We start from the raw sequence: 25,612 nt of genomic DNA on the forward strand, positions 1-25,612 counted from the left end.
TTACACGTGTAATACAGTGTGCTGTGTTTTAAATATTTCATTGGATTATGTATCCTCCTTGTGTGTTGTCAGCTAGAAAGGTAACTTCCATGCCACATTTATTTTTTACCTGATGAACATAGTTCAGTGCAAGCAGTGGCTGCCTGTGAAGAGGCTTGTTCCATACATGAAGAAGAAAGCTGCAGATAAACTACATGTCATCTTAAAGCTAGGAGAATATTGCAAGGTGTCCATTACTCCAGTCTTGCTACATCTGTTTTTCAGTAGGTATAAATTCTAAGGAAATTTATTTGTAGACATAAATTATGTTAGTTTTTATTGTAATTCCAAAGTAAATTAATTTAAGTTAATCTTTGTTTGTACTTCTGTCACTGCCAGCAGTAGAATTCATTCATGTAGCAAGGCAGTCATCTGTGTTTGGGAGTTATTTGCTTGCCCTAAAAATATTTTGAAGTGCTCATCAGTGTAACTTTTTTCCCCTGTAACCTCTCCATTCTGTGCTGTCATGTCCTCTACTGCAGAAATGAATGCTTCAGATACCCTGCTTCAGTTGCCTAATTAGAGGATGCACAGAGATGAAACAGATTTACCAGAGTTTGCAGTGGGGTCAGATAAGGAACCAGGAAATCTTTTAAACTTTTGTTTCTTAACAACTCCGTGAGAAAACTCTTGCAGTTCTCCAGTAGTGGTTTTTGGTGTAGTTGAAACAGAATTTCAAGTAATGTTTTAAAACATGCTCTTATTTTTAGTTTTTTCAACTGAAATTTGCTTTCTTCTTTGTTTCTCCTCATTCTAAAGACTATAACTCTGAATTCCTTCTCATTCTCTACTATGTCCCTCAAAACAATTCCTTCCATTTTCTGCTTTCCTCTCCTGCCTCTAGGTCCCACCCCAGTTTGTATTTCACCACTACCTCTTCACGTGGAAGAGAAGGAGTTTGGCTTGTGCTGCAGCAGCAGTGCCCCCCTATGTGCAATCCCCAAAGAGCAGCTGCTGTGTGGTGACTCAGTGCAGTGGTCTGAAAGGAGATTTGGTACAAGCCCCAGAGCTCCTTTCAGTCCATGAAACTATTCACATCTAAGACTGGCAAATCTTCAAAGTCGTAAAGGGAAGTGACAAGCATTAACCTTAACCTGTGTCAAAGCAAAACAATATTGTAATCGTTGAAATTTTTGCCAGATATTTCTCTAGATGACACAACTTGCTTTTACTGTCTTGGTTAATGAGTTTGTTAACATTTTCACTTTGTGATTATTGTTTGTTTACAGCAGATTAGGAGAAATGCCGAAGCTTGCTTGACATTGTGACCCAGACAGTTGTTATTCTAAAGAAAAATTGTTGTGTCTTGAAAGCAAAAGAAAAGGTAGGATTGTGAGCAACATAAGCAATGTTTTTAAAGGAAGAAAACCGGAAGTGTGTAGAGTGACTTTTCAGCAGAATGGTTAGTGGAGCTGATTTGGCTGTCAAGTGCTTTTTTACTTTTTTACTGTGTTTTAGAAACATCTATATATTTTGCATTTCAGTGATCATTTTACTCAGAAGGTTTAAAAATGTTCCTGGTCCATGTGTGGGTGGATGACACAGCAGTTACTTAAGAGAACTCAGAGGAGTGAACCAAAGATCTTTATAGTGGATCTCTTCTGTCTGAACTTTGTAGGACTTTGGAGAAGTTGTAGTCCTGTTTTGGGGGACTGTAGTAAGAGTGAAGATAGGACGTGAGGCTTCAGAAAATTGTGTGGCAGCTTGACCATGCATTTATACTGTGCTGTGCATGCTATGTGCTTCAGAGTCCCATTCAAAAACTGTTTGCAATGTTGTTTCATTATTTTAAATAGAGCTGACACATGAGCAAGCTATTGCTGAAGAAGTTTATTTGCACTACTGAGAATATTCTTGCCAATATCACCGAAGCTTGTATAAGCATGTAAACAAAACAATCCGCAACTATACTGACTCTGCTGTCGAAGAAGGGGGGAAATACAGGCAGTCAGCAATACAGCAATCCATGGAATATGTTTTTTTTTAATTGTGTTTAGTTTAAAATCTCAAAATGGATATTAAATCCAATTGTAGTTTACAGTTGTAGCTACTTATTTTAAAATATGCACTTGCATACCCTTTTGTATGGACTTTGTTAGAGTTCAGAAAATTATTTGTACAAAAATTGACTTTAATTCTTTCATAGCACATTAAAGCTTCATCTGAGTTGGTGGCACAAAGCCCATTTTGTTGGTTTTTTTTTTTTTAATGTACTTGCATTTTGTTCAAAAGCTGGCTACACTAAATTGCAGGTGGTGGGATACAGTTGCCTGTTTTGTATTTGGTAGTAAATTGGTTTAGTGATGAGCACTTTGTTTAAACAGAAACACAATTGCAGTCTTATACAAGGGAGGATTTGCCAGTTTTGTGGTTTTCTTTATCAAACTGGAAATTGAGAATGTTGATGAAGAACTTGTTGGGACTGAAGCCCAGTCCCAGGGACAGCAAGATGTCCCCAAGCACTAGTCAGGTTCTTGCTGCCTTGCCAGGAGGTACTGACTGTTGCTCTTGCAGTCCTGAACCTGTTTATTCCCTCAGTGACAGAGCTTTCCTGTTCCCAGCCTCACAGTAGCCACCTTGTGCTGTAGTCACAGTATAGCTCGGTGCCATCTTTGACATCTGTGTCATGTCATTCATTGGCTTTTGGCTCAGAGGACTGGTTTGGAAGAATTTCAGTATTCCAGAGGCAGTAAAAACAATGCTTGCGATCTTTTGTTATGAATGCGGGGAAAAAAAAGTAGTAGAGTGCAGCTTTTTCTGCTGGTACCCCAGAACTGACTTTATTCCAGGGAATTAATGAACCCCAATGCACAATGTAAAGTGAGGGCAGGGATTATTGGACTAACTTTGTAAGTGTATGTTTGTGTCCATACAGGCTTGAAATAACTTCCAAAGGTTACACATGCTTTCTCTGTTGTATCCACAATAGATGCTGAGATTTTACTAATACCATGCAACATATAGATACCTGGAATGCTGAATTTATAATTGACAGTGGCTTTCCAAACTTTGTTAGAAAGAGACTGTTACTTTATGCTAGATTCTCTGGGTACTGCCATCAACTCAGAAGCAGAAATTCTTGCTGAGGGTGGATAGATAGAATGTGCAGTCATGTAGACACTATTACCTGTAAAAAATGTGTTGCTGTCTGCTAATTCTTTAACACAGCCATAGTGTTTCAGTTGTTGTTTGTTTCAGTTGGTTGTTTTTAAGAAAGAAAAAAGGCAATGGTTACATTTTAATGCTTTGTTCTATTTGGTTATTAGTATTTTAGCCTGAAACTTTGCACTTTGTACTTGAAATTCCAGACTACAGGCTTTTCTTGCAGTGTTCTTTGTCAGATGTGTTGAAGAATTTGCAGTGATCCCCAATAATGTCTGATTTGTAATAGTGTCAGCCTGGCAAATGGATTTTAGGTAATGTAAACAAAAGCAGTCCTTTAGCTGCCTTTGCTGGAACTGTTGATTTATTGAAGCAAATAAAGTATTTTTGGAAACACCTATGGGGGCATGGTAGACTCATTGTTTTTCTGATAAGCAAAAATGTATATTCCTGCTTTTAGGACTTTCCTTGTAATAGAAAACCTAAACATATACATACTATACTTTTATAAAAGCAGCAGCCATTGAAGTGTTCTTTTTGGGAGGTTGTTAATTTTGTTTTGGTGTTTTGAAGGGGTATTTTTTGCATGGGGGGGACATGGTTGGCTACACTTCTAGAGTCGGTGTAACAAAAATGTAAAGAACTGTTACGTACCTTCCCTTTGCTGAAAATAGTAATTTTCATAATGCAGTATTTACCTAAATTATTAAAGAAAATGCATATCAAAAAGTCTGTGAACTGCATTTTGCAAAATCTGAATTTACTACAATTCTGCAGTTGCCTAGCAGAAAACTTTAGCTTTCCATTTTGGTGCTTTTGTACTTCTAGTTTAACTCCTACTTCTCACCCTTGAACAATTCATGTCATTAGGAACACTTTCAACAAAACTTTTTTGTGTAAAGGCCAAAAGTAATGTTCACCTGTTTGTTTTTAAGTATCATATAAGTTTTCTAGTTCTAGTATGAAATTTCACAAAAGGAATAGCAGTAATAAAATGTTTTAAAAACTGATGAGTGTAAATAGTAAAACTACATAAAGGTAAAGGTATATTTTGTGAAATAATTAGTAAATGAGTATCTTTCCTTAATCATACAGTCATTGTTCAAATAAAACTAATAGGGCAGTTAACATGCATAAGTTCAGAGGAGAAATCTTGAACTGCTGAATATGCATATAATTGGTTTTAAATTTTTATTTGTAGTCATGGAAGTTCTAAGACATTAAAAGGACTAAATAACCTGAACTAATGCAGCACCCTAATTTTGAATTTAAATTTTGCAATATGTAAAGCACTTTTGGAAACTTGCTGGTTTTGGCAGGAAGTTAGACATGGCTACATATCCCCATTATAAAAGGAAGTCTCTATGTGGCTTTAGCCATAGCTGCTATTGGAGTGAAAGGATTGGAAAGAATTTAGGCATATTAAATTCTGAACAATGGTAAGATGAACTAGCTGATAGCTGGGTTCCTTCAGCTGAAATAATTCTTAATTATACCAGCAGTATTGTGCATGTAGCATTTAGCAGAGTACTTTGTAATTAATCGTAGTCTTTTGGACATTTTGTAATTTATAGTTTGTAACAGGGAAGATGATTTAGTTGTAAGCTGAGAGAATGAATTCTTTATTTGAAATGTACAAGTTGTATACTAAAGCACTTCTCAGAAATAAATGCTTTTTTTTGCTTATTTGTTAGTGTATTCCATGTCTGCCACATGTGCTTCTTGCAGTATTAGCATCTTCTGCATTTAGAGAAATAATCATTTCCAAGTCATAGTGTGAAACCTGTGCTTGTAAATTCATAGGATATTCCAAGTTGGAAGGGTCCTACAAGAATCATCAGGTCAGCTCTTAGTTCAGTGGGCCATACAGGATCAAACCCATGAGCTCAGCATTTTACTAGCACCATGCTCTGACCAAGTGAGCTCTTCTCAGGGTAAATGTGCTTGGCCAGCCTCCAGCCTTCTGACGTGCTGATAACTTTGAGTACAGATTTACAAGGCAGAGTGATTTGATCTCAAGGTCTTACCTCCTCAGTTAAGCCAAGATCAATAAATTTTTACTGAAGATGTGAAGTTAGATTTTTATTCCACATTCCATTAGATGATAATGTTAAAGAGCAGGTGCAGTTAAGAATTTCTACAACTGAATGGCAAGTGACAGTCTATTATGTCCTATTGTAACATATAAAAATGCAGCTATGTAATGAAACTGACCTAGTGTCTAATTGCAAACTGCTTGTTGCCAACGATGGTCTTTTTACTTGAAAAAATACAAGTCTTTGTGTGTGTCTTAATGTGAAGCAGAACAGTTTTCGCTAGTTACAGAACTGTCTGTTCAATATGAACGTAAATGGAATGAACACAGCTCACTGTCACTTTGGAACTGAGTGAAAAAGCAACCTTCAATCAAAAAGTCACCTTCAGCAGTATGACAGCCTGGCTGGTTGGCAGCAGAGTGGTTAGGAAATGACAGGAAAGTGTTTTTCCCATTTCCTGTAGTCAGGGCAGCTGGAGTGCTAGATACAGTCTTGCTGCAGACATCTCCCATAAAGGATTAAAAGACTCATACAGTGCCACAACTTCTCAAGATACTGTTTCTACCTTCCATTCCATTCTCCAAAGTAAAAGTAGAAAAACTGTCACCAAAAATAAAGTCAACATGGATTTTATTGTTACAGACAGACGTATCCAATTTTATTTGTTGAGTAAGATTTTTTTGTTTTTTCAAGTCAAAACAGAAGGTTTGAGTTAAGCCTAGAGGCCCAGGAATATTCAAGTACAGTACAGATGAACTGATAGTTTACCTTTGGTTGTTACCTGTTGAATTTTTGAAAAGAATCTACTGGTTTGTTCCATAATAAAACTAGACTAGTTCAAGTACAGCTGCAAGCTATGGCACTTGTTTCTTGAGCTTGAGTTATAGGCAGGTTGTTGAGCTTGAGTTATAGGCAAATAGAGTGTTTTGTAACTTGGTCCACAGTTAGCTTCTGCTCTTGGGCACTGAATGGTTTTGCAGGCACACAGAACTTGGAAGGAGTGAGTGGCAAGCTTCTTACTCCTTCATAGATGCTTCTGTAGTGGTAAAATGTGTTTCTAAAGAAAAAAGAAACAGCAGTTTAGGTGTATAATTAGTAGCTTCTATTCACTGTAAATGTACTGATAGATTGTTGCTGAAACTAATGCAGAAATACTTATAAGCTTTACCAAAGACAGTTCCTAACTTTGCCCTTGTGCACTGTGCCAGTTGTTGGATTTTTCTTGGTCTGCTCAGTAACACACACTTCAGTACATGTTGCTTTTTCTTTCTAAGCTTTGCTTATTTTCCTTTTACACAGAAAAGGAGTCAGAGCAGCTGCTACTCATTGTGGGGGGCGTGTGTGTGCAATTACTATGTTATCAGAGATGCAGTGTTGAATTTTCCTGGACCTGCAGTGCTGATGTTTAAGCTCTTCAGTACCCACCAGTTGTTAAGTTCTCGGGTAATGGATTGGAGCTGAGGCAATCCAGAGAAAAACTGGTTTGTACAAAATAGTGTCAGTAAGCCACAAAGAGCTCTGCTTAAAGACTGCTTACTAGAGACTGGTTTACCAGATCAGAGGACAGATTTGAACCACTCATGTATTCATTTAAATATCTAGTAATATCAAAACCATGATATACCAAAACAAAAAGAAATTTAGGTTTAAGTGGTGGCAGTGCAGTAGTATGAATGCAATGACTTCACAGATTACAAGCTTAACAAAGCCTATACCACCACAATTTAGTCTAAATGGAAAAAATTTAAGATAATTCCACAGAAGAAGTCTCATATGGTCTTCTCTAATCTCTCACCTTTACCTCCCTCTACCATCTTAGCCTTCACTGATTATGGGGATTTTTGCATGCTATTTAGAGGTAGTGAATTTTCTGTCTCTCAAAAATACACTGCCAGAACAGGAAGGAAGATCAGTATCAGAAACAAGGATGCACTGCCAGAACAAGGAGGAAGATTACAGACTAGTTACAGCACTCTTCCTTTCAAGAGGTAACAGGAAGGCCTAAGTTAATAACAGGCATTTGAAAGAATTTAGCTGTTGAAACAGTAAATTATTTGACCTAACATGACAAGGAACATGTTTCAAGGAAGCTTTGAAAAGATTTTTTTTTTTCTTTTTCAGAAGTATAGAGCAAGTCTGTATTGGGATGTGAAGATGTTCATCCTTAACAGTCCCATGGTGCCAGCTCTTCTGTTCACGGGCCATTTGTTTCCAGGTATGTATCCTCTTCAAACTTCCTCAGAGCTAACTGGTAGCAAAGACATGCAAAAAGAACTTGCACAGACCTAGTAACTCTAACCTGGAACACTACTAAGAGTAAAGAGCTGCAGTTAGTCAATTCAAACTTCCTTGGGATATAAGGCATTTTAGAGAGCTGTTCTCTTCCATTTCCCAGGTAGGAGTTGTATAAGATCCATGAGAACAGCACTCTTACATGTGCACCGCCACACAGGCGTGAGTTGAAATACTGTTGGGAGAGCACCATGTTAGACACTGGAGGCCCACAAGTTCAAACTAAAGTTGCTGTTCTATTTCCAGAACTGGTTCACAAGTGTGGAAAAAATGCAGTTGGATTTAAGGTCTCCGTTTCAGTCCCTCTGAGGGTTGCCTTGCATTTCTAAGGTCTTGGTCTTCAAATAAGGCTAATATCTATCATGACTCTCACCTGCTGCAATGTCCTGAAGCAGAACAATATCTGAGAGGATTCTTTTTTTTTTTAAATTAAAGTTTACTAGTCAAATTATTTCACAAAGCATTTTCTGATTTGCTAGCTATTAATTAAAACTTATAGAATAATTTAGATTGGAGGAGACCTTTAAGATCAAGTTCAGCTGTTAACCCAGTACTGAAGTCCAACACTAGCTAATCCATGTCCCTAAGCACCATCTATACATCTAAATACCTTCAGGAAGGATGACTCCAGCTAATAACACAAGAGTGGCCCTAGGCATTAAATGAGAGGTACCTCTCAATGAGTAGGTCAACAATTTCCCTTCTAATAAGCTGCAATTCATCTCCCTGTATTTTAATCTCCCTAGCTTTAAATGGCAGCTGAAAAGGACTTTGGTGAGCAGCTAGACCAGCCTCCTGCCTTATACAAGACACCTTTTACCAGCAACATTCTACCACCTCTAGCCATTCTGATCTAGTGTCATCATACTATACTTTACAGAGGTTTTACAGAAAATTACTATTTAGAATTAGTTATTTAAAACAAGCACACGAAGTATGTGCATCTCAGAGTCAACAGAATAAACTGAGATGATGATTGCTGCTGGATTTTTTTCATGCTGAATTTGGGTAACTAAATCTATATTTAGCCAACATGTTTTAAAAATACACAGAATTCCCACTTTATTCTAGATGATCTGAAATGAAGAGTCTTTTTCTGGTACTGGAGTTTAATGGATTTGATGGGTTTTCTTTAGATGTTCAAAGTAAAAGGAGTAGAAGCCTGATGGAAGCAGGCTGTAGACTTCATATGTAGATGTACGTAATCTGCAGAACAGGACATTTCTGGAAGCTGAGTAGGAAATGAGGTTGCAATCCACCTTGTTTCTTGCTGCTGTGGAAGTAGACTAAAAACCCGTTTAACTCACCAATTGCACAGTAGTGAGCATGTGCAAATTTGCACTTAGGGATTCATTTGGAGCATTATCGAGCTCTGCAGGTTTCAGCACCACTCCTGCTGTAGTCAATACTTCTTAAGGCTCCAGCTTCTGCCATCAAAAGGCTTTTATAAAAGTTTCCATTCTTTCTGCTTGCTGAAAAAAAGCTTGATGTAATAAAATGAGCACTGGCTCAGAGAGAAGGGAAATAAATTTTTCATTAGTGAACGAAGGAAGAAAGTACTGAGGGACAATTTCACAAGTTAATTGCCACGTCTCTTTTTGTAATATGTAATTTTCAAAATTAACTACTCCAAGATAATTGGAAAGAACTCTGTGTGACTTTTAGTTGATAGTGCAGCAATGTTAGTCTTTAGGTTAGAAGTGAGATTTTGAAACAAGTCTTCATTATTTCTACTTACTGTGCTTTGGCTCACATTACAGAATAATGTGCCATGCTAATTGACATGGGTACAGAGTCAGTCAGCTCCACCCAGCCATGTTCTATCCAAAAAGAGTGCAGCCGCCTAGACCATAGCAGGACTGATCAAAACAATAACAGTCTGTGCTGGCCCTGAGGAGAGTTCTTGGTTCTGCCCTCAGGAAGAGCTTTAAGGGCCAAAGCAGGCTTTAAAAGTCATGGCAAAATGCCAAGTGTTTTCTCAGTCCTGAGCAAGCTGGGGGCTCATAGACGTTGCAGGAAGGCATTGCATCAACCATCTTCATCCACCACCCCCCCATTTTTACTGTTTTTAATACTGCAGATTATCCACTCCACCATTCTTGCAGTTGTCCTACTTAGGAAGCCCACATCTTGTTCCTTCCTTTAATGTTTGGAGAGAACAGAAGTTACATCCAGTAATGGCACTGATTCAGTTACTCACTGTCTTTATCTCCGAAATCCTTGATCCTGATGGAAAGCAGCCTCTCTCTGAGCATTGTAGTCCAAGTCTGCTTGCTTTTCCTGCTCTTTTCTTGCCTGCTTTTCAGCCTGATGAAGAAAAGGGAATAACAAAGCTTAGTACTTTGTTCTCAACATCACCATCCTCTAAAGCTGAGTGAAGGTAAAAGCTTGCAGAAGGTCTATGGCATCCTTAGCTGAAACTTGACACTTATCATCCCTCCCCACTTCTCTCCCCTGCCTCATCTCCCCAGAAGGGGTACATTGAATAGCTAGGTGAACATCAGTATTAGCTGCTGCTCTTTGGTGACCTGCCCAGAAGATAGAAGAGGACAGCAGTGCATGGTTGAAAAAATGCCATAATGGCACAGGACAAGATGTGATCTGTCATTGTTGATCTCTTATTACCAGCCCTCAGCAATCCTAACTCATATGGGCCAAGTCCACCTGGAAGAGGCTTCTGTTCTACTGCTCCATGAGGAGGCCCATAAACCTCTGAAATGTGTATCATGCATTGTCAAGTTTTCAGCAGTAACCTTCTCACTCCACAAATAAGCCTCTTGTGGCCCATAGGTACAGTCAGTCACCTCTCCAACATCAGCAGCTGCAGTGCACACAGGTAAAAACCAAACCAAAAAAATATGTACATCACACCCACAGCAACCTTTCTCTCTCTCTCCACCTCCCCGCCATTCTCTTCTGTCCAAGAGGTCTAGTACTATGGATTTGGAAGTGTGCTTTTTTCTGAAGGGGCTGACAGTACACAGTTCTTCTATTTACCATTTGCTGGAGCTGAAATTGCTGTATTTCCATGCTTGCATCACGCTCTCTTTGTTTCTTGGCTTTTTCCATTCCCAAGTAGACATCATTTTCTGTCATCCACTGATTACGATCCTTCTCACTCTCTTCTTTTTCCTCTCTCTTCTTTTCCTCTTTTAAATTCATCTGTAGTTTACAAAACACACAAAAGTTAGCCAAGGAGCTGGCCTGCTAAGCTAGCAGTTGTATTTCCCTGCAGAAGCAGCCCTGTTGCTCTGATAAGCACTGTGGCTGACCAGTGTCCAAGCCCAGGGTTTTCAGCAGCCCTGGCAGAGGTGTGCCCAACACAGAAGGGAGAAAGCAAGGGGGGACTCCAGGAAAGGTGTCAGCAGACTTGCTGAAGCCTGCTGATGCATGGCACCAGAGTCACCAGCTGTGGTCTGGGCCGGGCTCCTCAGCTGGGGTAAGCACTGCAGAGTTTGCACAAATTACAAATTACAGAGCCTTCCCAGTCTAATTTTTTTTAAGAGATATATGCTGCTTGCACCTTTCTTAAGGATTTATTTCGTTCAAAATTTCTAGATGATAAATGAAAAGCAACTGGTGAGAACCTGCATGTGTGTCTCACTCCAGACTGTGCTAGAAACTGGCATTTCCAAACTATTCCTACGTACATGACAGAAAGAGGAACAAGGACAGCCCCCGTTTCTTACCACAGTGACTCTGTTTTCTTCAATGGATTCAAGAGCAGCCTTTTTTTTCATTCCTTTCTCTTTTTCTCTTATTTGGTACTCAGCTTCTACCTCTGCAGCTCCTCTAGCAAGACGATCATCTTCAATCTTAAATTTCTCATTCATCTGAGCATTTAATTGTTCAAAAGCTTTGTCCTTATGCTTCTCTATCATCCTGCAGGAGAACATGAGCTACTGTAACATCCCAGGACATCTGCTCAATTACCAGAGGCAATTGGTACCTGTTGCTTCTAATAACACCAGCAATCCTACCTCCACCCCAACAGCACCAATTACTACTGGAACTGGTAGGCATTTTTTCTGCACTTTCTACTCCAAGTTTTAATTACAGAAAACTTGCTTGCATCAAAGTTCTGATCTCGCTGATATTACAACTGAGAATACTGTTTGTCACAAAATGAAATTGCAAGTTTGAATCTTAACACTGAAAATTACCCCTGGACCCACCTGTTAGTCTCTGCATTTTTTTCTCTTGTCAGATCCGCCATCATTTCTTTTCCTTTAATATAAGCCTTAATCCGATCATCATCTTTGTCTTCTTCTTGTTTATCTTCAGCTTTAAATATTTTCTTTTCAGCTACATACTCCTGTTTAAATGGAAAATGTTTATTTTCATGTACAACTAGATTTTGGAAACATGAACTAAAAACAAATTCTAGCAAACACTTCAGGCTAGCCAGTGATAAGGAGTTCTTCACATCAGTGAAGAAACTACAGAAGACAGAAACCCAGAGATAAAGAAAATTTTTATAATCTACTCATCACAAACCACAGCAAAAATAAAATTAGTATGTGGTTGTGGCTTTAAGCTGATAACATCTTTATATTCTCTCCTCTACATTCCCAGTGGCTCCAACTGTACTGTTGCCATCCTGTGTATCATTCATATGGTGCAGACTCTGAAGGGCCTGAACAATAAGTCTGTAGACAATCAAAATAAGGCATTTTGTAATTACTCAGAAATGGCACTTGTACAGCTTGGCAGTGTGTATAGCTTTTGTTGCACATACAAGGTTGGGAGAAATGGGGGGAAATTTGTGTACTTGGGGTGAGGTGTCTGGAAGGAAAAAAGCAAATAGGGTTTTAGTGGGAATTCTCTCTTTTACTCCCTCACATGGTAATGAATCATCACAGTAGCTCTACTTCAGTTTCCCTGCTCAGGCAGGTATTGGCAGGGAAACAGTATGTGTGCTAAGTAGGTCATCAAGTTTATAAGATATTGTCATACTCAGGCTATTCCCTCTCCCTAACAAAGAAAAATGGACTTAAAACAGAGCAAGTACATGGAACATAAACCCAGTTCTCGAGTCAAGGACGATCTCCTCTAGCAGACTTTTCCATTGTAAACCAGTCAAAGCTCAGGTGCCTCATTAAAACTTCCAAGACTTTCTCAAAAGCACAGAGGAAAGACATGGCCTGCAACTGGCAGGGTAGGCATTTGATCCCAGGCTCCCAAAGCTGTCAGCAAAAACCCTGTTACCCACAATGCTGTTCATTTGTGGGCTGAGTCCAACCGTCACAGTCAAGGTGAAATACGTATTTTGAACTGTCTGCTTTCCTGCTACTTACATGATGCTGCCTCTGGAGTTCAACTTTTTTCTCCTGATCCTTTTCTTTATCTCTCTGAATTTCCAGTTGGTACAATTGGCTTGATCGCTGTATTCGCTCCCCTTCTCTTCTCTTTTCCAGCTTAGCCAGATCTGCTTGATCCTTGTGCTCCTGTATTCTGAATCAGAAAAGGAAGTGAATAAATGAGCTAGGGACAGCATGAAATAATAATGAACAGATAGAGATTATGCATATCTATGGGTACTCTAACAGTAAAAAACCCTGATACTTCGAAGTAAACTATCAGAGATCAAAACCAGGCTAAGTGTCTATAAGCTAGTGCCAGATTCTTTGGCCAAAGCTCAGTTCCAGTCTGAGGGCACAAGGGAAGTCTATACTAGCAAAAGCGAACATGAACAGTGTATGGGCTCAAATATTAGACTGAATTTGATTTGCCTGTTTCATTGTTATCCCACTCCCTGTACAACCTCGGCCTTTTCCAGCAAGCAGTCTTCTAAGCAGTGCCACAGCACTGTGCAAGACATGGCCCTGATGCCCATGCCAGCGGGAAGTGTGAAGGCTTCTAGGTAGGGAGAAGCAGCAATAGTGAGACAAGCCGCTTGCTCTCGGTGCCAGAATTGAGCCAGTCTTGTTGGATGTGTTGGGATAGACATAACCCCTGACGGCAAGAGACGATTCTGAAGCTGGAGAACAGAACTATAGAGGGTGGGAAAAGGTCAATCTGACCACGAGGTGAAGATGATCGTTCAAAAGCAGTGAGTCACGGAGCCCAGGGCGCGAAACGCAGTTTAGCGCCCAAGAGCCGCCCCTTTCGGCGGGCCGTGGCCCCGGGACCCGCCCGGCCGGGCTTGCCACGGTGAGGTTTTTAACCCAAACCCTCTCGCCCCGCTCGCCGGGCCCCGCCGCCGGACTCACTGCGCCAGCTGCTCCTGGGCCACGGCCCGGCGGCTCAGGTAGCGGCCATGCTCCACCTCTGCCTCCCGCTGAATGGCGTCCGGCCCGTCGCGGTCCATCGTCGGCCTTCTTCGCCGCCTTTGTGCAGACGGAGCGTCCGCCGAAGGAGAAGCAGGGATCCTCGCGGCTCTGCTTCCCAGGAAATGGGGGCTCCCTCTCCAGCCCCGCTCAAAGGCGGTGGCCACGGAAACGTTCCGCCACCGAGGCGGGAATGGCACCCGAGTGGGAGGCGGGCGCTGTGTCGCGATAGATGAAGCGGCGCCGCGCCCCACCCAGCCCCGCCCCGGGCAGCTGCGGGCGGGCCGCGGCCGGTCCGTCACACACGGAGGGAGGGGAGAGGCGGGGCGGAAGCCATCCCCCAGCGAGCCCCGGAGGCCGGACCCTTCTCCGAAGCCGGTTCCTGAACATCTCGTTTCCCTGCGGAGCGTCCGTACCCGGTAAGAGGCTGAAATGGCCCCTCCGCCTCTGTCCTTCTGCTCCCGCCGGTTCGCCGGGGCCGTGGCCGTGGAGCTCGGCCTGGCTCCGTGCGCTGCCGCGCCTCACAAGAACTTTGGCCCCGCCAGGCCTGCCTGTTGCCGGGGCGCAGAGCCCTTGGCGGCCCTGGGAGCTGGATGAGGAGGTCGGGCCTCCTTCTCCTTCCATGAATTCACCCCTTGCATTGCCTGGAAAAGACTTCTCGAGGAGGTGGCTGCTGCAGCCGGGAAGGACAGCACCCCCCTTAGACCCAGCGTTTGCACAGGGTAGGGGAGCTAAAGCCAGTTCTTCTTGGCCCTCAGCTTCCTAGAAGTACCTTGCCTCCGGGGTAGGCTCCCATCTTCCTCGAAGCCCTGTGCTTTTTCCAAGGCCTGGCTGCTTTCGGCAGCTAGGCCAAGGAACTTGAGGACGCACCAAAGAGCCACGTTCAAAACTAAAATATTGGCAAGTGTCCTTTAAGGATTTTTTGAAGGACTTGTATTATTTTCTGATCTGGCCAGCAGAGATTGGCAGCTGTGGGGTGCAACAAAGCAAAGCTTCAGGTTGCTTGGACTTTGCTTCTAGCGGACACCTGGCTAAAGGGATACCCTGTTTAAAGCCCAGGGTGCTGGTGGAGGAAGTCAGTACAGGAACCCCTAACTTCCAAGGCAAGGAACTAAGCTTAAGGAGGGAAATGTATCTGTGGCTTTGGTGTTGGTGAGTAAAATTGCTGAGGAATCTGAGAGACAATTTTAGATCACATCTATTTACCTATTTAATAAATCGCATCTATTTACAGCCTGAATTGCTGTTAGTATTTTTGAAGGAACAGCCAACAACTATGTTGTCTCTTGTTGATGTACTGACTTTGTAGGCCCTAGTTACAGCTGTATTGGGACCTATTTGTCTCTTTGGTGACTTTTTAAGGGCTGGGATCAATTTACATTAATATTTTCTTGTAATAAAACTGATTTATAGCATGACATTTGTTTTTCAGACATACTTGCAAAATTCTACCAAAACTGCACAGCCTAACTGTTCTAACTTTCACATGTGTTCTCTTTTTTTTTTTTTTTTTGTCCCTGTAGTTGTAACCTGGGACAGTGAATTTTTAGAACAATGAATATTAAAAATACAACGGAAGTAGTGAGCTTTTGTCTGGAATGGCTTACAGTGACAGTCAATTATATAATATGAATACCTGTCTCAAGTTTAATAAACTAACATTCATGAAATACAGGCTGGGGATGTTTGAATATAACCACTTATATGGCAATCTTTTATTTTTTCAAATGGAAGTCTAGATTCGTGGTATATATTTGATATAAATGATTTACAGTTTAACTCTGCCTGCATGGTTGAAAAACATTTATTTAACTTGAAAATGGCTTCTGCCTTTCCTTGGTGGACAGTTTAAAAAACTTTTTTAAACAAAAACATTGCTTCATATTTTTGTTTCTTGAGCAGCACTACAGCTACAACAAGGTAACTGATTCCCAACATAGAATTATATGTTTGGTAACTAGTATCTATTTCTTCTTCTCTCAGAAAAATGGCCTATGTTGCAGTCCTCTTCCATTTTCACATGCTTTGAGAAGAGGATAAAGATGATGTGTCGTCTTGGATTCTGTTTCGATTAATTCCTTTGCATATTTCTGAAACTCTTCCTCTTTATAAAGTGCAATAGCCTCTCTCTGAGCATTGTAGTCCAAGTCTGCTTGCTTTTCCTGCTCTTTTCTTGCCTGCTTTTCAGCCTGATGAAGAAAAGGGAATAACAAAGCTTAGTACTTTGTTCTCAACATCACCATCCTCTAAAGCTGAGTGAAGGTAAAAGCTTGCAGAAGGTCTATGGCATCCTTAGCTGAAACTTGACACTTATCATCCCTCCCCACTTCTCTCCCCTGCCTCATCTCCCCAGAAAGGGTACATTGAATAGCTGGGTGAACATCAGCATTAGCTGCTGCTCAGAAGATATAAGAGGACAGCAGTGCATGGTTGAAAAAATGCCATAATGGCACAGGACAGGATGTGATCTGTCTTTGCAAACCAGCCTTGATTTGCACCAATGCTCTGAGGAGGCTGGTCTCCAACACCAGCATATGCCGAGCACACATGATTAAAAACAGCCCAACAAACAATAAAATCCAAACAAAACAGCAAACTTCTTCTCCTTCTCTCATCAAGAACTAGTGTATTGGTTTAGGTGCAAGCTTTTATTCTGAAGCTTTCTATTTACCATTTGCTGGAGCTGAATTTTCTGTACTTCTCTGTTTGCCTCATCGCGTCCATGTTTTTTCTTGTTTTCCATTTCCAGGTGGATGCGTGCTTTTTCCATTAACCTATCACGTTCTTTTTCAGCCTCTTCTTTCTCCTGTCTCTCCTTTTCCTCTTTCAACTTCATCTGTAGTTTACAAAACACACAAAAGTTAGCCAAGGAGCTGGCCTGCTAAGCTGGAAGTTGTATCTCCCTGCAGAAGCAGCCCTGAATCAGCGCTCCGATAAGCACGGTCACTGTGGCTGGCCAGTGTCCAAGCCCAGGGTTTTCAGCAGCCCTGGCAGATGTGTGCCCAACACAGAAGGGGGAAAGTGAGGGGGGACTCCATGAAAGGTGTTAGCAGACTTGCTGAAGCCTGCTGATGCGTGGCACCAGAGTCACCAGCTGTGGTCTGGGCCGGGCTCCTCAGCTGGAGTAAGCAGAAGTAAGATCGGCCCAAGTTTCTTACCACAGTGGCTCTGTGTTCAGCAATAGATTCAATGGCAGCCTTTTGTTTTGCTTCTTTCTCTTTGCGTTTTTTTTCTTCTTCAGCTTCTATTCTTGCAACATCTCTAGCCAGTCGATCATCTTCCTTCCTTAATGTCTCACTCATTTGTTCAGCTAATCGACTAATGATTTTGTCCCGTTGTTCCTGTACTTGTCTGCAGAAGAACATGAGCTTCCGTAACATACCAGGGCAACACACTTGGGTCTACCTGAAGCTACCAAACTCAGCAATTCTGGTTCTCAAGTTCTCTCCTCTTGACCACACAGGCTGGCCCTCCCACCCAACTCATGATCTCCTGTTCCTTCTGTTTGGGTTTTTTTTTATATTATCTGATTTAGCAAATAAATGTTCCCAGTATTTTTGTATCACTACTTTCTGTTGCAATAATGATCTGGATCACTCACTAAGGATTCCAGCAAGCATCTTGCAATCAGGAGGGGAATGTTGGCCAGAAGCAGGAAGGGAAGAAAACTCTTAGATTGACTCAGTGGTATCATCACGTGGTACCCTTAATGTTAAAATGATAAAATATCTCCCCTTTAAGAACATGATGTAGTTAAATAATGTTTGTGCCTTGTTGAGAAGTCAAATAATTTTTTTTGAGCTGACTCAGAGAAATATAGCTTATACTCTAAAATATTTTCATCAAGGATCTTAATTGTCTTTAATTGTTGAGGAGGTGGAGATTTGGCAGGCTATATGGAAAATCACTCTTCACAATACACTGGTGCAAAGCTTTTCACTTTCAGAAGCCTCTGTACTTTGAAAGGTGAAGAGATTGCTGCCTCACATTCTTATTAAGGAGCCTGGGAAAAAAAATTCCTTTTTCTCCTGAATTCCCTGCTCTTCCTATCAATAGAATTTAGAATAACATGTTAGAATAACTGTTGGTTATTCTAACACGTTATTCTAAATTACTGTAGATAAGACAACTACAGTATAATTTTTAGATAATTTATGATTTATACTCTAGCATTGCACCTACCTCCGCATTTCAGCTTCTTTCTTTTTTCTCATCTGGGCAATAATTTCCTTTGCTTTAAAATGAGCTTTGATCCGCTCATCTTCTTCCATTTGGTTTTGTTCCTCTATTGCTTTGATTATTTTCTGGTCATTTATATATGCCTGTATGGGCAAAATAGTCCTGACGTAACAGATGATGTTTAGAATATCTGCACCTGGGGTAGCAGCTTACAGGAATCACTCCCTGTTCCCCCTCCTCAAGTTTCTTTCAAAAACAGAAGAGAGAAAAGGGATCCTCAGGAAATGAGAGAGAAGACATGAAAGGGATACTTCCACTCACTTCTGCCTCCCTATTCAAACATGCATCAAGAGGAGATAGTAGATGTGAGGGTGGGGAAACGGAATTGAGCATCAAGCAGCTGCTTCTCTGGTGCATGGCACAAACAAATTGCTGTGCGATGCAGAGAGCATTGTCCCATGCTCCCGCTGACACACAAGGGCCAGGGGAGCATGGGAGCTCCCACCACCCACACACAGATCATTCTGCTCCTGGCCCCACCTCGTCCAAAACTACCCCTGTCTAAGAGCTTAATCGAAAACACAACAGAAGAGGAGTTTTCTATACTTTTATGTAAAAACCAACTGTCTTTTGCATGCTGGCCAGAACTGCTCTGAGGCAGTTCTAGTTTGTACCTTAGTAGCATGCCTTTAAAGATGAAATGAGATGGCAGCAAGTCTTGACTAAATCCCTAAACCTCTGCAATCATAAATATCAAGTCAAATTAAAAAGATACATCCAGTCTCTGTTTATTCCCTCTTTCTAACAAAGAAAAATTGGCTTAAAACAGCAGGAATATGAAACTTAAATCCAGTTCTCAAGTCAAGGAAATATTCCTTGATGTCTACAGCCAAATCTTTAACCATAGACCAGTCAAAGCATCAAGTGCCATCATTCCTTCAGACAACAGAAGGGAGGGGCCTCCAAGAGGTCTTTCTCAAAAGCACAGAGGAAAGACATGGCCTGCAACTGGCAGGGTAGGCATTTGATCCCAGGCTCCTAAAGCTGTCAGCAAAGACCCTGTTGCCTGTAGATCCCTTTATTTGTGGGCTGAGTCCAAACATCACAGCCAAGGTGAAATACACATTTTGAACTGTCTGCTTTCCTGCTACTTACATGATACAGCTTCCGACGTTCCATTTTTTCCTCGTGTTCCTTTTCTTTTTTTCTCTGGGTTTCCAGTTGGTACAGTTCGATTGATCTCTGTATTTCTTCCTCTTCTCTTTTTTTTTCCTCTTTGGCCAGATCTGCCTGATGCTCACGCTCCTTTATTCTGAATCAGACAAAGGTGAATAAATTGTCTGGGAACTGCATGAAGTAATGACCTGCATAACCATAGGTACATTGCAGTGAAGAATGTGATACTTTGATTTGAAGGTAGGTAGAATATCAGAGGTGAATAACAGCATGATTGTTTGTAATGGTAACCCTGGTCAGAAATGAGCTACATGGTGTGCTCACAGTTTGCAGTGTCATGGTGAGAAGTTTTAGCTGGATGACTCATTAGCACCACTGCATTGGTAATGCTCTAGCCTATATCAGCTGCGTCCTTGGAGAACAAGATTTCCCCAGTATGACCCACCATACCTGTGTTTCTTCTGGGCATGTGGGCAGCAGCTTAAACTGGTAATGTTCTATACTAAGTTCTGCAAGGATCTATGTGTTGTGTCTGGACTATGTAAGACCAGACTTTGAACCCTTTCTCTGCCTTGGGAAATTTGATTCCTTCTATCAGACCACCAGGGCCAGTCCTATAAATACCACTGGGGACCATTCCATAAGATTTACAGAAAACATTAGAGAAGGAATAAAAATTACAGTAATGCCTTCTCTTGTTGTGCAGTCTGGAAGCTCATTATGGGTAAATGGAAAATCTAATTTAACCTTTTTCTTGTCTGGAACAAAAACTAAGTACACTTAAATTTCATTAACACATTTGAACAGTGATTTGACTAAAACCTGCTGATGCTTCCCAGAGGCAATTTTGCATACAGACTTTTGGCAACTAAAAATGCATATAGTTTTTCCCTTTTGGGCAAGATCTTCTGTGATCTTCTTTTAAAAGAAGAAACAAATGTGAAACAAATTATTAGCAAGTTTTTGTAAAAACCTCATAGAATGTATTTTGAGAAGAGTTTAAGTAAATAATGAAGCAGGGTTGCTTTTAATTATTACTTACTGTTGTAACTGATCTTTGCATAGTGCCTGTTTATTCATATAATGCTGATGTGCTTTTTCTTGCTCACTGAGAATGTATTCTTTAAATTTACGTTGCTCTTCTTCATAGTCCTTCTTTTTGTTATCAACGAATATTGACTTTAGAAATTCAACTTGAGCATCTCTTTCTTTTAGGACCTTAGTAAGTAGAAGTGCACTCTGCAAGAGAACATTTATAGTCATTTTTATGTTCAGAAGTCTTTAGAGACATTCAGTACAATTTCAATATAAAATATATAAGTTGTCAACAAACATGGAACTGTCTCATTCTGTCGTCCTGATAAGATAGGTAGGTTTTTGCACGATCAATAATCTCCTTCCGTTTTGCTGCTTGGAACTTTGCTTCTTCCAAATCAAGTAACTTTCTTTCTTCCTCTTCCTTTTCTTCACGTAATTTTTTGGCTTGAAGTTTCTGTTTTATCAGGTTCTACGGTGCAGACAAAATTTAAAATCACACTTAAATTTTGGATTGGTTTTTTACTTTGCATTTTAGCTTTAAGTAAAAAAATACAAATGTTTAAGTTAGATGTTAAATATATTTAAATGGCATTTAGCTGAAATACATATTCAAAAGCAAACAAAGGGAGTATAGCTAGAAATGTTACTATATGTGCTTTTGTATATACAAAAGCAACTACCCTTGTTTACAAATGTATCTTGTACTTACCAGAGTGGCATTGCGCTGGTCTTCTTTTTCAGCAGCTTTGGAGTCCAATTCCACTTCTTCCTGTTCTTTCTTCTCAGCAGTGTGTGGTGCTTCTCTAATGCTGCCCTGAATCCTCTCCCATTGTGCTTTTGGCAGTACAATGACCTGACGAAGATCTCTTTCTTTTTGAAGGAAATACTCATCTAGAACATCCTTTTCTTTCCAATTATGTGCTGTGCAGAGGGAAGATAAAATACAAAGGTTACTTGGTACCAGAAAATCCAGTAATCAAACGTGTATCAGGATTTGAATGCTGGCATGATAACAATACTAAGTTATCCTTAGTGTTACTTAGTCCCCCATCCCTAAACCCCAGAGCTAAGACAAGGTATCTGTATCTGTAGTCTACCTATGACCAGTGCATATACTTGGACAGGCACTGACTGCCTGGACTGTTGGTACGTGCCCTCGCCTGTTTGTGTGTATGTGTGGGTTTGGCTTGTAGTAACACACTTCCCAGGCAGTACTTATGCATGATTCTTAGAACAGCAGGGAGCAGAGACCATTCCCAATATGAAAAGGAGAATATTGGTAAAGCCGTTCTGCTGGCTGGATGAGACAGCAGCTTGGGCACACACTGGGCCTTTACTACCATGCCCTGCATACTCATCATGTTTACTAAAATAGTTCTGTTGTAGAACAGTTTTTGATTTGTTGGCAAGACTAGGATTTCTTTGTTGCATTAGGCCCACATACACGTGTGCAGGCATTAATGAAGCTTTTCTAGTTGATGTCTATGTTTTGTGAAATGCTCTTTCAAGTGTCACCACCGTTTTTGAGGGGAGGGGCACTCTGTACGGAGTGGTGCTCTGTAGAAATGGTGTGATTTGCAGCAGACTGACAGGCCATGTCTGAAAGGTAAGGAGGCTTTCTCTTAGAGTGACAAAGTCTGTTTTCCAGATGCCGTTGCTGACCAGTCTCCCGACGGGGATCGGACCTGATCCTTTCCCTCTGTCCTAGGTGTAGACAGCCTCACCAGAAGTAAAGGTGCACTGATGCGGCTGCGCCCTGCAGGCAGGACTCTGCCAAACCCCTCGTTCTTCCCCAGCTGCTGCCCCTGGAGGTTACTGGACCTGCGCTGCGTTCAGGTCAGTTGTCTCCACTCCGTTCCAATGGAGAAACAGCCCTTCTTGCCGACTGCAGCTGGGGGAGCTTTGGGGAGAGTCACGCTGGGCACCCCTACAGCCTCCCGGAGCCGTGCGGCCGCGGGCTCGGCACTGCCACTGCCCTCCCGCCGGGTCCCGCTGCCCGCGGGGCAGCCGCACTCACGGGCACCGCGCCGCCGCCGCCCCGCCGCCGCCGCCATCTTCCCAGGCCGCGGGGCCGTTGCCGAGCGACCCGGCGGCGCGCGGTCACGTGACGGCGGGCGCGGCCCCGGGCCCCGCCGGCGCTGCCCCTTCCCCTCACGGGCAGGCGCTGCCCCCGCTGCCCCGGCCCCGCCGGAGAGCCGGCTCGGCTGGCGGCTCGGCTGGCTGCACGGCTGGCTGCACGGCTGGCTGCGGGGCCCGGAGCAGGGCTGACCCGCCCGGGAGGGGTCGGTGGGTTCCGCTCCACAAACGGCTGCATTTCGTTTCGTAGGCTGCCTTGATTTAGTGCGGCCTCGTTGAAGGCTCGGACAGGTCCCGTCTCTTCGAACAGACGGTGATCGTTTCCTTTTGAAATACCTATTGAGGCGTTTTGCCAGGAGAATCCCTGTTTGTTTGCATTGGCGGGTGCTGATGGAGAAATTAGCGTCTGCTCAGACTGATGGCATGTGAATACAGGAAGATTGGTGCTGAGTTAGCAAGTATTAATAAGCATGAGTTAGATACTGTCACAGTTACTATTTTAAACAGAAGTTGGACACTGAACTTCGGCATTTACAAGTTGCATTTTTAGCTACAGCACAACTTCCCATCACAGAAGTGGCCATAAATAGTTTATTTTGTTCCGATATTTTCTTCCAGAATTTTTCTCTTCTGAGCACAAGGTCAGGGTAGGAATATAGTACTTCTGTTTCTATAAATAATTTTCTTATTTGTTTGTTTTGGAAACTATTTTCTCACAGCTATGAAATTTCTGTTGGTTTTTGATTTTGACCATACAATCATAGATGAAAATAGTGACACCTGGATTGTGAAATGTGCTCCTGAAAGAAAACTTCCTAATGGATTAAGAAACTCTTACCAACCAGGACATTGGACAGAATATATGGGCAGAGTCTTTGTCTACTTGGGAGACAATGGTGTCAAAGAAGATGAGATGAAAAGAACTATGACAACAATTCCTTTCACTGCGGGAATGATAGATCTTCTGGGATTTATTGGCGAGAACAAGGAGTTGTTTGATTGTATAATTGTTTCAGATTCTAATACAGTATTTATTGACTGGATTTTGAAAGCTGCTGACTTCTATAAAGTGTTTGATGAAGTGTTTACAAACCCTGCAGCATTCAGCAGTACTGGCTATCTTACTGTACAGCACTTCCATGCTCACCATTGTGCAAAGTGCCCTAAAAACCTTTGCAAAAGGAAAGTTTTAAAAGAATTTCTAGATAAACAGTTGGAGCGAGGAGTGAGTTATACACAAGTTATATATATAGGTGATGGTGGGAATGACTTATGTCCAGTAATGTTTTTGAAGAAGAATGATATTGCTATGCCCAGGCAGGGGTATACCTTGGAGAAAAGGATTTCTCAACTGGCCCAAAGTCTCAGTCCTGTACAGTGTTCTGTTCTGGTTTGGTCATCTGCAATCGACATTATGTCTTACCTGAAATTACTTATAAAGGAATGATTCAAATGATAAAAGGAAGCTGATGCAGTTACATTTTAACTTACTGGGAGAGAAAAACTGTGTGTGTATAAAAGCTCAAAATTGTAAAATTGGACTATTATCTGAAATTATGGGGTTTTCAACCACAACATGAAACTGTTTATGTTCAAACCTAGTGATAATGGGAAAGTGCAGTAAAAACGGCCTTCTAACATAGTACAGATTCCAACATAAGTGGAGAAGGGGTGTTGGGACAGGACTTGTCATTAGTTTTTGGCTACTCCCTCCCCTCCAACCCTTTACAAGTATATAGCTGATATATACTTGCAATCTCACACACTTAGGGGAAGGAGTAGGATTGCTGTTCAAAAGAATGAAATTCTTTATTAGAAAACATTAGGCCCCAGGAGCATGGTTCTAGAGCTGCTGGCTTTTATACTACTTTGATCTGGTTGGCAAATTATTTGCTTGTAATCCTGTTTAATCCAAAGATGCATTTATATTTTCAATCGATTATTTTACCAAACAAAATTACTTTTTAATACTTTGTATTACCTTGTATTGTAAAGACAATAAAAGTTGCTGTCACTGACAAATGCAACATAACTCATTTGTGTCATGTATTCTGCTGGTCTGTGTTTCATCAGGCCTGGAGAGAAGAGACACAAGTGTAGGTGTCAGCCTTTGGCTGCCCAGACCCTTTCTCTTCTGGAAAGCTGTAAGGATGTTGCTTTTCTGTTTAAAGAAAAGTCTCTCCCATTCTGACTATTGCCCTGACAGTGTGCTGCTGCCACTCTGTGCAGAGCTGACACTGCTTTGATCTTCCATGCTGGCAGCTCTGAGTCAGCTAGATGCCTTTTTTCCTCCTTGGTTGCTGCTGCAGTGCACAGGCTCACAGAATGGTACATACATATACATGTATACACTGATTTTACCTATTCATTCTCATTTACATCTATAGTAAAATCTCCTACAGTCTGGAAGGAATCTATGTCCATTTTAACTTTTAATCAGATTGTTCTGTCTAAGTAGTTCTAAAGAATTGTTTGTGACCATGCAGTCTTTCTCTTTACCACTGACAGTGAGATGAGCTCCAAGTGTTGGACTGTGCATATAAAGGTATTAAAAGTAAGTATATAAAGGTATTAAAGTAAGTCTCATTAAAGTTAAATAATGTGTTTTCATGCCAAATGTTTTTATTCTTACATCTCAGAAAAGGTTCAAAATGCTGATGCAGTCTGCTATTAAACTGAGGTCATATTTAGCTTAAGTGCTTTAATAACTGAGAGATTAGGCCAACTTTCACAGTACCTCAGTTGCAGATGTCTGAGGAGTAGCTCAGCAGCATGCAGTTGCCGTGTCGATCTTCTTTTGTTTTCTGTGCAATGTTATTCTCATTTTCTTATCAACATTTCATGATGTCACTGCCTTCTTTTTCCTTGATTTAAGATTTTTGAGTGCTCTTGCCTTTTTTCAGGCTGCTGGTTTACATAAATTTCCCTTGTGCACTTCTTTTCTTGCCTTACCTGTTTTACTGTATTGTAGAAGGTTGCTTTGAACACTCTGTTGCCTAAGAAGTCCAAAGTAATATACTTCAGTTCTCAGGAGGCCTGGCTTTAGTGATAGATATTTGGTAAGTGTCTGAGATGTTCATATTTGGGATCTTGGCCTTTTGTTTTACTCAAGGGCACAAAGACATCTAAGGACTGGGGGGTCTCAGGCTGTGGCGTGTTTAAGTTGTCTGGTTTACAGGTCATACAAAAGAATTGTAATGGCTGTTGCAAAAGACAATTTCATATATTACTTGGGGTTTTAAGTTGTTGACATTGTTTGACCCCAGCGGGCAACTAAGTAGAGCAGCTTGTGCACTTCAATCCCCCACTGAGTGAGGAGGAGACTTGGGGAAAAAATTAAATCTCGTGACCTGAGATGAGATCAATTTAATAATCGAAACAAAATATAGTAGTACTAAATTACAA

The 25,612-nt window shown here is 41.4% G+C and overlaps 3 protein-coding genes across 6 annotated transcripts; 1 reads left to right on the forward strand and 2 right to left on the reverse strand.

Annotated features, from left to right (window-relative positions):
- Positions 1 to 5,790: 5,790 nt before the first annotated feature.
- On the reverse strand, positions 5,791 to 14,362 carry LOC132330295 (cilia- and flagella- associated protein 210-like). Its single transcript, XM_059852360.1, has 8 exons — positions 14,155 to 14,362; positions 13,682 to 14,102; positions 12,767 to 12,923; positions 11,645 to 11,784; positions 11,159 to 11,351; positions 10,467 to 10,631; positions 9,670 to 9,776; positions 5,791 to 6,234 (listed from the first exon to the last, which is right to left on the reverse strand). The coding sequence occupies exons 1-7, from the start codon at positions 14,360 to 14,362 to the stop codon at positions 9,675 to 9,677; spliced, it is 1,386 nt and encodes a 461-aa protein (XP_059708343.1). The 3' UTR covers positions 5,791 to 6,234; positions 9,670 to 9,674.
- Positions 13,971 to 24,229, forward strand: PHOSPHO2 (phosphatase, orphan 2). Of its 4 annotated transcripts, none has more exons than XM_059853074.1 (4): positions 13,971 to 14,157; positions 21,840 to 21,967; positions 22,826 to 22,854; positions 22,972 to 23,114. In XM_059853074.1, the coding sequence occupies exons 1-4, from the start codon at positions 13,971 to 13,973 to the stop codon at positions 22,973 to 22,975; spliced, it is 348 nt and encodes a 115-aa protein (XP_059709057.1). In that variant the 3' UTR covers positions 22,976 to 23,114. The 4 variants fall into 4 exon arrangements, with proteins under 4 accessions (XP_059709057.1, XP_059709058.1, XP_059709055.1 ...); XM_059853072.1 differs by lacking the exon at positions 22,826 to 22,854 and adding an exon at positions 19,202 to 19,333 and having other exon boundaries at positions 14,022 to 14,157; positions 22,927 to 24,229; XM_059853075.1 differs by lacking the exon at positions 22,826 to 22,854.
- On the reverse strand, positions 15,424 to 22,192 carry LOC132330554 (cilia- and flagella- associated protein 210-like). The gene is made up of 9 exons (XM_059853064.1): positions 22,149 to 22,192; positions 20,841 to 21,052; positions 20,427 to 20,600; positions 20,136 to 20,332; positions 19,073 to 19,229; positions 17,921 to 18,060; positions 16,897 to 17,089; positions 16,410 to 16,574; positions 15,424 to 15,927 (listed from the first exon to the last, which is right to left on the reverse strand). Exons 1-9 carry the CDS (start codon positions 22,183 to 22,185, stop codon positions 15,718 to 15,720), a joined length of 1,485 nt encoding a protein of 494 aa, XP_059709047.1. The 5' UTR covers positions 22,186 to 22,192; the 3' UTR covers positions 15,424 to 15,717.
- Positions 24,230 to 25,612: the final 1,383 nt, after the last annotated feature.

The sequence above is a fragment of the Haemorhous mexicanus genome, chromosome 8 (genome assembly GCF_027477595.1).
Source record: "Haemorhous mexicanus isolate bHaeMex1 chromosome 8, bHaeMex1.pri, whole genome shotgun sequence".
Lineage (NCBI taxonomy): Eukaryota > Metazoa > Chordata > Aves > Passeriformes > Fringillidae > Haemorhous > Haemorhous mexicanus.

What these genes read in the sequence shown, in the direction of transcription:
- LOC132330295 (XM_059852360.1), bottom strand. Translation starts at nt 14,362, where the DNA reads ATGGAAGGAGAAGGAGGCCCGACCTCCTCATCCAGCTCCCAGGGCCGC. An exon ending in GCCCAGGAGCAGCTGGCGCA is followed by an intron (nt 12,924 to 13,681) that starts GTGAGTCCGGCG and finishes TTTCTGATTCAG; the next exon opens with AATACAGGAGCACAAGGATC. An exon ending in AAGAAAACAGAGTCACTGTG is followed by an intron (nt 10,632 to 11,158) that starts GTAAGAAACGGG and finishes TGTAAACTACAG; the next exon opens with ATGAATTTAAAAGAGGAAAA.
- PHOSPHO2 (XM_059853072.1), top strand. Translation starts at nt 22,929, where the DNA reads ATGAAATTTCTGTTGGTTTTTGATTTTGACCATACAATCATAGATGAA.
- LOC132330554 (XM_059853064.1), bottom strand. Translation starts at nt 22,185, where the DNA reads ATGGCGGCGGCGGCGGGGCGGCGGCGGCGCGGTGCCC. An exon ending in CTGAACACAGAGCCACTGTG is followed by an intron (nt 16,575 to 16,896) that starts GTAAGAAACTTG and finishes TGTAAACTACAG; the next exon opens with ATGAAGTTGAAAGAGGAAAA. An exon ending in AAATTCAGCTCCAGCAAATG is followed by an intron (nt 15,928 to 16,409) that starts GTAAATAGAAAG and finishes TTTCTTCATCAG; the next exon opens with GCTGAAAAGCAGGCAAGAAA.